Source organism: Electrona antarctica (assembly GCF_951216825.1).
Source record: "Electrona antarctica genome assembly, chromosome: 16".
NCBI lineage: Eukaryota > Metazoa > Chordata > Actinopteri > Myctophiformes > Myctophidae > Electrona > Electrona antarctica.
This window is the reverse complement of record NC_136797.1, coordinates 38,173,881-38,186,397: the sequence shown is the minus strand read 5'-3', so window position 1 is coordinate 38,186,397 and position 12,517 is coordinate 38,173,881. Positions and strand designations below refer to the sequence as shown.

The window sequence follows — 12,517 nt, the reverse complement described above, 5'->3', positions numbered from 1 at the left end:
AAACTGGAGTATGAGTAGGCCTGAAGATGTGACTAAATGACTAAGACTAGACTAAGACTAAACAATTTCAGATGACTAAAAAGGACTAAAACTAAATGCTGTGTTTTTCAAAAGACTAAGACCAACCCGTGGCAGTGATTTTGCAACTCTTCTTCTAACGTCTTGTTTGCTTTTCAGGCGGGGCGTATTATTTGATATCGCGAAGTTTGGGCCCCGAGTTTGGTGGCTCCATCGGTCTGATCTTCGCCTTCGCCAACGCGGTGGCCGTAGCTATGTACGTGGTGGGCTTCGCTGAGACCGTGGTGGAACTGCTGGCCGTAAGTTAATGCTCCTTTTGTTTGTTTTTTAAATCAATTTCTTATTTATTTTTAAGGGAAAAAGTACTAACAATATAGTGGAAATGGCTGATCTGCAAGCTTGCACGTGTGAGCTTGTAGATCTACTGAATGTTTTTCATCGTGGAAACAATTACAGTAAGACAAATGAATGCTCGCTCATTCTATCCACTGTCCACGCGAGACTAGCCTCATCTCATTTACTGTCAGAGTTAATGCATAAATAATTCAGCCCCTGCCAGCGATTTAAAAAAAAAAAAAAAAAAAAAAAAAAAAGAAAAGAAATCCCCCTACCTTTCAAGTAGTCACAGAATATTTATCTCCAGTAAGATCGTTGCTAAACATAGAGGTTTTCTCTGTGCTTCCTAAAAATAAAATAAAAAAGACTACCATCCATTTCCTAGTTATGTTTGAAAATAGCATGGCTGTCCAAAATTGTTTTTTTTCTGCGTGATTTCCTGCTAGATTGTTTCACTGCGAGTCAAATGGTGGTGGCTTATAGCTTCAGTCTACCGTATATAAGCTTGTGGTAAAAATAAGAACATTATAATGGTTTGTAAAAAAAAAAAAGTGACATGGACGAGGATAAGTCTTTGCCACAAACACATTTTGTCCGTGTACGGACATAATTTATTGATGACCCCTGTCGCCCACACCTGCAGGGCGTCGACGCTGTCATGATGGACACCACCAATGACATCCGAATCATCGGCACCATCACCGTCATCCTGCTCCTGGGCATCTCTGTAGCTGGGATGGAATGGGAGGCCAAGGTACCAATGTTCAATGTTTCTAACTTAGGGGGCATGGAATGGGAGGCCAAGGTACCAGCCCCAATGTTTCTAACTGAGGGGGGATGGAATGGGAGGCCACGGTACCAGCCCCAGTGTTCATTGTTTCTCAACAGGGATCATCAAGGGGGGATTCAGAGGGTCCCCAGCTCGTAGTCTGAAGACTTACCACTTCAGACTCCACCTTAGCTTGTAGATCTGCTAACCTTCCCCTCAGACAAGGAATTCTAGGGTTCGTGGGTTAATGTAAAAAACTCTGAGGACCCCCCTATAGGGTCCCGGACCCCCCTGTTGAAGAGCCTGGTGTAACACAATGTTATGGTATCCTCTACAGGCACAGATCTTCCTGCTGTTCGTGCTCTGCACCGCCATCGTCAACTACTTCATCGGATCCTTCATCCCGGTCAAGGCCAAGGAGTCCAGGGGCTTCATGGGCTACGACGGTACGGCCACCTTTTTTTTTCTTCTCTCAACTTGATCAATATCATCATCTTCTTAAACTAATGGCCTAAAAGTTTTTTTTTACGTTTTTCAAGCAAAATAAAAAACTAATTTTACCAAAAACGTTTAAGAGGATAAGAGGATTAAATAGAATTACATTGGATTAAACGGCCTGATTTAGGCCAATTTACCTGACTTAGGCAATGTTTTCACAAAACCATGTGACCATGTGCCAAAAGATTGCCTGTTTTGGCCTAAGTCACACTCAATTAGGATTTGGTGATTTTACCAGAGGTAGCCAGTGTCATTAGGAGCTCACTTAGGCCGAAATATCTGTTTCCTCAAAAAATTACTTGGTCCATTAGTTTAAGAAGGTGACGATGCTTATCTTCTTCCTATTATAAATGCGGCGAATCTCTACGTACGTCTTCAATCCAAGGTTATTGTATTGTATATTATGTGTTTACAAAACAAACTATATTATACTATTATTGACAAAAATGCCCCTATAGTTTTCATTTGTAGATGGTTGGTGGTTCATCTGTAACTGAATACATTGTTAAATGCTATCTTAAGTTTTTATTACACAATACTTACCTTTTTTCGGGGCTGTCGCTCCCGGTCCGCACTCTATCCTTTATAACTCTATGGTTCCATCGTGTGAGAGAACATGGATCTAATAATCATCACACCCTTTTTGCTGGCTTGTTTCCAGGTACCATCATGTGGGAGAACATGGGTCCGGACTTCCGAGGTTCGGAGACGTTCTTCTCGGTGTTCGCCATCTTCTTCCCCGCTGCCACTGGCATCCTGGCAGGGGCCAACATCTCTGGAGACCTGGCTGTAAGTAGACCGGCACCGCCGTTATGTTCATTCCTAGATCTTTGTTGGTGTATACGCTGTCGTGATCATGACATTGTACTTGACAATTAACAAATAGTTACGCAATATTTCACGAGAGGGTTCACGTTATCGTGATTAATGGCATGCCTGCGTTGCTGCCGGAACGAGCCCATGCGGGTTTCGTAGGCAGCACAGAAGTGCCATAGATGACGGTACAGCCTCGAGTGTAATATTGTGATTGTACAACAGTTACCCTTAAAAAAAAAAAAAGTCAACTCAATTTCATTATAGATAGATATTCGATATATTAAAAAAATGTAATGACAGATGTAGCCACTACGGCCGAACATGTTCCACGTGAACACCTAGCTTAGCTAGTAGCCTTCCCAGCACAGCTGTTTTTTTATGTTTTGATTAGGTGTGCGGTGATGCTCGTTTGAAGCACGGGTAGTCACGTAGAGGGCTATTTCAACCAATCAGACTGCTTCCTCAAAACTACCTGTGTTATAAAAATTGCCATTAATGATTTAATTGTGTTTTTGTCGTGGAATAAAAATCACATTTCTGTTTTGCTTTCAAGTTGCTCAAGTTTTCCGCATGACATACTGTATCTCAGGGGGAAAGTATTACATCTGAATGGGTTAACCCATTCAGGCCTGACGTCGAAATTAAAAAAATCATGACAATTTTCGGAAAGATTTGAGGCACATTTTAACCATTTTTCAAAAATAGCAGATCTACAAGTTCATAGCGCGCCACTCGGTGGCGCGCTATGAGCTTGTAGATCTGCTATTTTTCAATAGCTAAATTATAACATAATGTTTAAAACACCAAAAGGGGTTCCCGCCCAAAATGGGTTAATGGTTAATGTGGTTAAACGCTAACGTGACATGGATGCGTTCCAGGTCTCAATGGATTAACAAGAACTAATAATAATAATGACTCATAATGACGTGGTTGATGTTTGTATTATTTGCACCTGCAGGACCCACAGCTGGCGATTCCCAGAGGAACCCTCCTGGCCATCTTGGTCACTGGTATCGTCTACCTGGGAGTGGCCGTCTCTACAGGTAACACTGTCTGTCGTACTGCACGCATGGATTAAAGTTCTCAGTCGTCACAACTGTCATTTGGATTCCATAGAAGCCAGCATGTTGCGCAGCGAAAATAGACGATCTACAAGCTCACAACACGTTGCAGTGCGACGTGTTGTGAGCTTGTTGGTCGGCTATTTTCTGTCATTAGTTATTTTAAGATTAATAGGTATTTGAAGTTGTTAAACTATCAATAGAATACATGTTCAGAAGCATCTTTCATATACACAAATTATGTCATAAAAGCAAAGCTTAAAGCCTCAAACTGTATTATTTCTTCAACCGGTTGGCTCTATGTAGAACAGCAGGTTTAGAATGATAACATTGTTAAACTTTCACTCATGTGATTTTATTTAGCTTTATTCAATGCGCATGCTTCTCAGTCTCTACAGGTAACACGGTCGGTCGCACTGCATGCTTCTCAATTGGGCATTTAGCAGACATTCATATCCAGAGCAACTTAAATGTGCAAGATCGGAATAAGCAGAGTAGACCAAGCATGAACTCTAGTCTAGAAAAATGTACAGTTCCTAGCGTTTTTCTCCCATCAGCAACCTATTTAGACCCGGTGTAACCTATACATTGTTATACCTTTCAATCCGGGAGCTACCTCTGTGTCTCATTAGTTGTTGCTATACATGTACAACATCATAATTTTTTTTTGAGCGGTGCCTAACCGCTCCAATGACTGGCTGTGTGTGTATATCTGTCTGTCTGTTTGGGGTACGACCCATTGACTTCTGCACCTGATTGGGGTCGCATTCGGCCCCAATCAGGTCACACACTGTTGAGCAGCCTATAGGGCCTTTCTGATTCACACTGAGTAGTATAACTATAGCTGCAGCCAGCCAGTGGTGTTGTTTTTACATTTTTTAAATAAGAATTTGAATGTTTTCAGAAACCTTAGGTTAGGTTTTAGAAGGTGTTTTTAGAATCGGCTTCAGGTCTAAATAGGCTAAAACTATACAGGATAATTTTTTTTATTTTGTTTTAATTTGACAATTAAAAAAAAATCACATTTCTTTTTTTTTTCTTTTCGGTCGACTCAGGCTCGTGTATCGTGAGAGACGCCACGGGCGTGGACCTGAACGAGACTCTCAGCGGACAGTTCATGGCCAACTGCAGCGAGGCCGCCTGCAAGTTCGGCTATGACTTCTCCTCCTGTCTGAACTTCGCCAAGGATTCTGGGCTTTCAGAATGCAAGCACGGACTACAGAACGACTTCCAGGTATGGGGATCGCAATGCAGGCCAGACGGGCGTGAATATTAGAACGATCCTGTTAGCGTTGGTCTATGAATGCATTAAAATATCAATGTGTGCTTGTGTTGGAATTGACCCTTTGTCAAGTCCCGCCCGTGGTTGTGGACCTCGTCGTCATCCATTCATCTCAAGCAAAGCTCTTCGACAATTCCAACTGATTCAGCATGCTGCTGCCAGAGTCCTGACAACCCGAAAACTAGAAAATATGACCATATTACACCAGTCTTAAAAGCCTTACATTGGCTACCAGTCTCCCAGAGAATTGATTTAAAATTTTCGGGCTCTGGGCCCAGCTACATCTCAGAACCCTTGAGATGGTCATCGGTGACTGATCTACTAATTGTACACCCCATAGTTGGAACAAAACATGGTGAAGCGGCATTTCACTACTATGCACCAAAACCTGAAACAACATTCCAGGTTACATTAGGAAATACCCAACTATAGCTGCTTTTAAGTCCAAAATCATATTTATTTATCATTGCTTACTCCAGGCTATGTCTAGGCTTGCCTGGGCTTTAAAGGGACACTTCAACCTTTTTGCAAAAGAATATATGTTAATGACATTTAGAAGATTTAGAACACTTTCCTGGGGGTCTTTATGTGTGTAATATGTGGTTTGAGATATTTTAGCAGTGAGCCCAGTGTCGATGACATCAGAGACACTGGGCTCACTGCTAAAATCTAAAACCACATATTACACGCATAAATACCCCCAGGAAAGTTTTCTTTCTTTTCTCTTCTAAACGTCATTAACATATTTCTTTTTTTTGCAAAAAGGGTGAAATGTCCCTTTAAATGAGCTGTGCTGTCACTTTTTATTCCTTTTATCAAAGGTGGGAGTATTTGTTCTAATTAATATGCTCCTTTATCTTATTTTAATTGTATCTATTATATTCTCTATTCATATTTAAAGTGCATTGTTACACTTTGTATTTGTTATTCTGTAAAGCACTTTGAATTGCCTTGTGTATGAAAGGTGCAATATAAATGTACTTGCCTTGCCTAGGTGATGAGCCTGGTGTCTGGGTTCGGCCCCATCATCACTGCAGGAATCTTCTCGGCCACGCTGTCGTCGGCGTTGGCATCGCTGGTCAGCGCTCCCAAGGTTTTCCAGGTACGTCCTGTCGTTGTTCCACTTCTGAAACTCTACGTATGCACTGCCGGGGTCATCACCATGCTGGCTTGTGGTGGACCCTTTTTTTTATTTTAATTACATTTTGTACAATAGAGTTTAATAAAATTCATACTGTGGAACTTTATATAATCTTGGTATACCATAATCATTCCACATGGGTTTTTCGTCAACCTCTATATTTACTTGGTCTTTTTTGTGTTAGACAGACATTGTGATGGTGGCAGAGCTGTCAAAAAGACTACTAAAATGAATGTATGTACACAATATTCTTTTAACTATTTTTTTGTGTTTGTTTTTTCATTTGCTGTAGGCTCTGTGTAAAGACAACATCTACCCAGGTCTGGGCATGTTCGCCAAAGGCTACGGCAAGAACAACGAGCCTCTCCGAGGATACATCCTGACCTTCTGCATCGCCCTGGCCTTCATCCTCATTGGTACGGGAGCAGCTTCACCGCTCCTCTGCACTAAGACGCTGCTTTTCAACCCTTTGTCGCGTTCTGGACAACTGGCATCATTTAACCCATTCAGGCCTGACGTCAAAATTAAAAAAAAAAGTTTTCTAAATCATGACAATTTTCGGAAAGATTTGAGGCACATTTTAACGATTTTTCAAAAATGGCAGACCTACAAGTTCATAGCGCGCCACTCGGTGGCGCGCTATGAGCTTGTAGATCTGCTATTTTTCAATAGCTAAATTATAACATAATGTTTAAAACACCAAAAGGGGTTTGTGGTTAAACGCTAACGTGACATGGATGCGTTCCAGGTCTCAATGGGTTAAAATGATTAACCAACTAGGGTTGTGATTCTTAAGGAATCGGATCGTTATAGGGAATTGTTAAGGAACTGTAATCGTAAAACCAATAACTAATTAAACGTAACTATTCCTAAATATTTAAAAACACTCCAAGTTCCAAGTTGAAATTCAAGCGTTTGAGAAGCACTGGTATTGTAATTGTATAGCAGATAGGTCCACGGACCAGCGCTGACAAGTGTGACAACACCGGTTCCAGAAACGGTTCAAATCTTTTATGGAACTACAAGCTCTGAACTCATTGCAGTGCGATGGTTTTGAGAGCTTGTAGATGTGCTGAAATAGATCCAATACTTGCTGTGTAAAAGGAGTTTTTACAGTGTGAGGTGTGGAGGCTTAATCGTGAATGTCTTTCTTTCTTTCAGCGGAGCTGAACATAATCGCTCCCATCATTTCCAACTTCTTCCTGGCCTCCTACGCTTTGATCAACTTCTCCGTATTCCACGCCTCCCTGGCCAACTCGCCAGGTAAAAATCAAACGACACGCATTTCACTCTTATCTTTTGAAAACGATGTACATTAAAGTACTGACTGTTAGCTCTAACGCCGGGGCTCCACCGGGCGCGTCAACGTCGCGTCTCGGTCACCGTCAGGGAATGTTCCCTTTTTAATCAATGAAGGGTGGCTCCACTGCCCGCGTTGCGTGACATTAACGCGTGCATTAAAATTTAACCGGTGCGTTTTTTGACGCACGCGACGGAGACGCAACGCGTCCGGTGGAGCCCTGGTGTAAGACGTTATTTGTATTCACGGATAAAAGCCTGATTGTCGTACGAACGCTGTCGCATGCTACAAATAGCTGATCTACAAGCTCAGTGTTGCTTGTAGATTTACTACAAAGCACTGGAGTGGAGAGTGGAGATGGAAGTATAAATCAAGTTGAGCACAGCTGCTCCTCTCCGCACCTCTCAAATTAACGTTTTCTGTTTTTATCAAGTAGTTCCAACTTCAGTTTCCTCATGAAACTACTTCCTCATGAACCTATGTTCCTCCTCAAATCCAAAAGGACAATTTCATTTTCCATCCTGAATGGCAGCAGGCCTAATATTATTATTGGATTTAGGCTATGTGCAATAATGCAACTGAAAGTCAAAGTTCAAAAGCATTATATTGCCTTTTGTTAGGCTAGATATTTGTCTTACATATTGAATTAATATCTTTAGTTTGCTAAACTTAACCTAAACATTAAAACTATATATTGTTGTACTTATCGTTATTAAGGTATTCAACGACGTTTCGAATACGGCATGCTTTTCTAATATTGTGCAGTCTTAAGCCCAAACCACACCAAAGGGTCGTGTTGGGACAAAATGTTTTTTGAAGGTAAACCACACCAATGCAACTCATTGAGTTGCAATGAGTTGCATTGGTGTGGTCTACCTTAAAAAACATTTTGTCCCAACCCGACCCTTTGGTGTGGTTTGGGCTTTAGTGTTCATTGTACAACAGAGAACTTGTTATAATTCGCAAAACAATAACTGTTGATCAGTTTAAAAATGGATATATCAATCAATCTGATGTATTGTCATGGGTCTACTTTTAGCATTATGATTGCCATACATCGTCTCTGTCGGGTGGAAACCTCATATGTGCAAAACAGTTACTTTTCAGGATTCAAAAATGGCAAAAGTGGCAGGTCCACAAGCTCAAAACACGTCGCTTTGCACCACACTTCGAGCTTGTAGATCTGCTACTTTTTGATGCTTCCATGTGACGCTGTAGACAGTATGATCAAGTAGTAGTTTATTAAAAAAACACCAAAAGTAAAACTATGGAGATAAGAGGTTTCAGCCCGACAGCAAAGATATGTTCCAGTCCACCATGCTGTCTCTAGTTGTAGGAAGCCTCCCCTCCATCTCTGGTTTGGCCGGGCTTTCCAACTGACCCCGGGGAAGCCGGCCATGGACGGCGTCTCTATTCATTATTTTTCTTCTCCTTTGCAGACCTGTCTTAGGAAACTGACAAATGGCAAACACACCATTCATTGTTACATTTCTGCACCACTATGGTTTGAACAGCTAGCCGCCATGTAGGGGTGTCCGTTATTGATTTTTGTGCAGATCCCGATATTGTCCAAATTTCAGATATAAACCGATACATGCGGTCGTGGAATTAACACATTCTGCCTAATTTTATTGTTTTCCAAATAAAAATAAACATTATTATAAATTCGGGAGAAATTAATAAAAAACAATTGTTATGCAAATATCGGCCAATAATATCGGACATCCCTGTGTAGAACTGTCGAAATGATTTAAAGAGGTGTGTGTGTGTGTGTGTGTGTGTGTGTGTGTGTGTGTGTGTGTGTGTGCACAGTGTGTGTGCACACTGTGTGTGTGTGTGTGTGTTCGTGCGTGCGTGCATGTGTGTGTGTGTGTGTGTGTGTGTGTGTTTTCTCCCTTGACACCAAAGCTCTTGAAGAACACCAGGTACAAAATAAATAAAAAATCCTCCACGCCGATTCTGCTTTCCCTCCAGGCAGTTTAATGTAAACACACAGACACAAATGGTACTAGGGGTGGGCAAAAAAAAGCATCCATTCACTCAAATGTCTGGATGCAGTCTTCGTCACTCGAGGTCATTCATGGTTTCAGAAGAGCGCACTCTACCGTAAACCACTGAGAACTCCACATGACCAGTCACTCGTCAATGGCGGCGTGTGCCTTGGATTGAAATGACGGGTATACTCGACAATGGCAGTCAACGAGTTGACCTTTGTGTGATGTACCATTTGTGTCTGTGGCTTGTTCTAGAGTGTACCATTGTGTAACAGTCCAACTTGTTCATCATGTTACTAAAACCCCACTAGTTTTTAGATGCTGTGATTCCACCCGAGCAGCTAGAAGCATACCGGACGTCTCTTAACTTGGTTAACTCTTCTTTAATCAATGCTCATATCCATACGCCCTTTTAATATGCTGCGTTATTTTAATATCCTAAAATATTCAGTAACATCACTTACAACTGTTTATTATTATTATTGGTAATGTTTTTTGTTCGTTTTTCTTTTTTGCTTTTGAAGAATTTTCAGCGTTTGAGATGCCAGGCACTGGATGCATTTAGTTTTATAATGTGCCAGAGACCCCCAGACGAGAAGATTTGTGTTGAAACATTCAACACTTTCAATACCAAAAAAATTGTCAAAAATAGCAGATGTGAAAGCTCACAGTGAGCTTGTATATCTGCTATTTTTTTAATGGCAAACACTTAAATCTAAAATCTAAAATGTTCTTTCTTTGTTTAGTCGCTGTTATCAGTGTTTGGGATACTAGGCACAGACAATTCAATTTAGAGTTTAGGCAGGTTGTATTGTATGATTTGTTTTTCTTTATTTTATTTTTCTGTTTTTTTGAGGGGGAACACCAATGTGGTTTCCTTTTGTTCCTCAAACTTGTTATTGGTTTCCGTGACCGATACGGGTGTCCATCGAAACGTTTCTTCTCCTGAGCACAGGAGAAAAACACTATGCTGGAAACGCCAACGAGGAGCTGCACGTCTATTCTGTGGACGTGAACTATTGGGCCATTTGTGCGTTTTTACATGAGCGCATTGCATTTTCAGCAGAGATTAAAAACGGCTTTCGTCGTTTTTGTTTTGTTTTTTTTGGTCAAATTTACCACGATATTGGTGTTGACACGGCAGACGCAGGCATGATGTTTTTAACCTCTTTGTGGTGGTAACCATGGTAACCCTTGTTACAGGATGGCGGCCCAGCTTCAAGTGGTACAACATGTGGGTGTCCCTGGCGGGGGCGGTGCTCTGCTGCGTGGTCATGTTCGTCATCAACTGGTGGGCCGCCCTGCTCACCAACGGCATCGTGCTGGGTCTCTACATCTACGTCAGCTACAAGAAGCCCGGTAAGGCCCTGGCACCAGTGGCGTGCACAGATAGACACTAGGGGGTGCTAGAGCACCCCCTGCCCTTTTGGCAATGTGCCCTTTTGAAAAAAAAAAAACTTTTCTCTTTTTTTTTTTGATTTTTCAAAAATAGCAGACCTACAAGCTCATAGCGCGCCACTCGGTGGCGCGCTATGAGCTTGTAGATCTGCTATTTTTCAATAGCTAAAGCATAACATAATGCTAACACCAAAAGGGGTTCCCGCCCAAAATGGATTAAGGCAACCGGCCGGTTCCACGCGCTGCACAAGGTGCCCTTTTTTAACTTGAGGTGGCGCAGTCGGTAGCGCTGTCGCCTCACAGCTAGAAGGTCCTGTGTTCAATTCCCGTTGGGGACGCTGAGGGCGTGTTCTCTCCTCCGCGTCATCAGTGCCCATAACCCTAGGTCGGGTTGGCGAAAGGGATTTTCTGTGTGGAGTTTGCATGTTCTCCCCGTGTCCCCTAGGGTAGGTACCCTAAAAAAAACATGCAGTAATCCTGGTCTCTAAACTGACTCCCCCTGGCCAGCCAGGGCGCCTGATGGAGAGGAAAGGAACTGGTTGGAATAACGTGTTCCCACAATGATATGTCCTCTGTCCCAGGCAGCACGCCACTTGACCTTTCCCACCCCTGCCGTGACAAACACACTGGCACATCTGAGCGGGCGTGCAGGCCACCCACACACACACACTCACGAACGCACGTGCACCCTGACCCTGAGCAGACTAGAACTCACGTGCACTCTGACCCTAAGGAGACTAGAACAACACTGAGGGGAGGAAAACACATCTCCCTGTATGCTAGTTTTTTATTCCTAGGATAGCTCAGGTTTAGGAGCGCTCGTTTTACCACTCTTTTACTACCGCGTATTTTTAAATAGTTTTTGGATTAAGGTTGGTGAGGGGTACGTTAATAGTTTTTGGATTAAGGTTGGTGAGGGGTACGTTAATAGTTTTTGGATTAAGGTTGGTGAGGGGTACGTTAATAGTTTTTGGATTAAGGTTGGTGAGGGGTGCGTTGCTCCCCTGCTTGCGGTTATGTTTAGGTTAGAGTTAGAGATAGGGTTAGTACTAGTCATAGAGTACTAGTAGGCATAAACACTTGTGTGCAGTCCAAAACACAGCCCAGCGCTTCCTACTCCACTGACAACCAATCACAGCGCTCCAAATTCCCTCCCATCATAGGAATAAAAAACTCGCCCCCTGTATAGCGCTTCAGACGTGCTCAGTTTGACATGCAGCTACACACACACACACACACACACACACACGCGTGCGCAACACATTGCAGCTGACCCAACATGGGTGACTCACACTCTGTGTCTCCTCTCTCTCTCTCTCTCTCTCCCCCATCCCTCCAGATGTGAACTGGGGCTCGTCCACCCAGGCTCTGACCTACCACCAGGCGCTGACTCACACACTGTCTCTCTCTCCCTCTCTCCCCCATCCCTCCAGATGTTAACTGGGGCTCGTCCACCCAGGCTCTGACCTACCACCAGGCGCTGACTCACACACTGTCTCTTCTCTCTCTCTCTCTCTCTCTCTCCCTCCAGATGTGAACTGGGGCTCGTCCACCCAGGCTCTGACCTACCACCAGGCGCTGACTCACACACTGTCTCTTCTCTCTCTCTCCCTCTCTCCCCCATCCCTCCAGATGTTAACTGGGGCTCGTCCACCCAGGCTCTGACCTACCACCAGGCACTGACTCACACACTGTCTCCTCTCTCTCTCTCCCTCTCTCCCCCATCCCTCCAGATGTTAACTGGGGCTCGTCCACCCAGGCTCTGACCTACCACCAGGCGCTGACTCACACACTGTCTCTTCTCTCTCTCTCCCTCTCTCCCCCATCCCTCCAGATGTTAACTGGGGCTCGTCCACCCAGGCTCTGACCTACCACCAGGCGCTGACTCACACACTGTCTCTTCT

General features: G+C 43.2%; 1 protein-coding gene across 1 annotated transcript in view; it reads left to right on the top strand.

The window, feature by feature from the left end:
- The window catches only part of slc12a2 (solute carrier family 12 member 2), an 83,963-nt gene that overhangs the window by 40,471 nt on the left and 30,975 nt on the right, over positions 1–12,517 (top strand). Inside the window, exons 5-14 of the mRNA XM_079524867.1 lie at positions 178–317; positions 998–1,108; positions 1,461–1,569; positions 2,283–2,410; positions 3,396–3,480; positions 4,554–4,732; positions 5,775–5,882; positions 6,214–6,337; positions 7,083–7,184; positions 10,419–10,574. Of these exons, the coding sequence (XP_079380993.1) occupies positions 178–317; positions 998–1,108; positions 1,461–1,569; positions 2,283–2,410; positions 3,396–3,480; positions 4,554–4,732; positions 5,775–5,882; positions 6,214–6,337; positions 7,083–7,184; positions 10,419–10,574 (1,242 nt within the window). The remainder of the gene's footprint in view (positions 1–177; positions 318–997; positions 1,109–1,460; positions 1,570–2,282; positions 2,411–3,395; positions 3,481–4,553; positions 4,733–5,774; positions 5,883–6,213; positions 6,338–7,082; positions 7,185–10,418; positions 10,575–12,517) is intronic.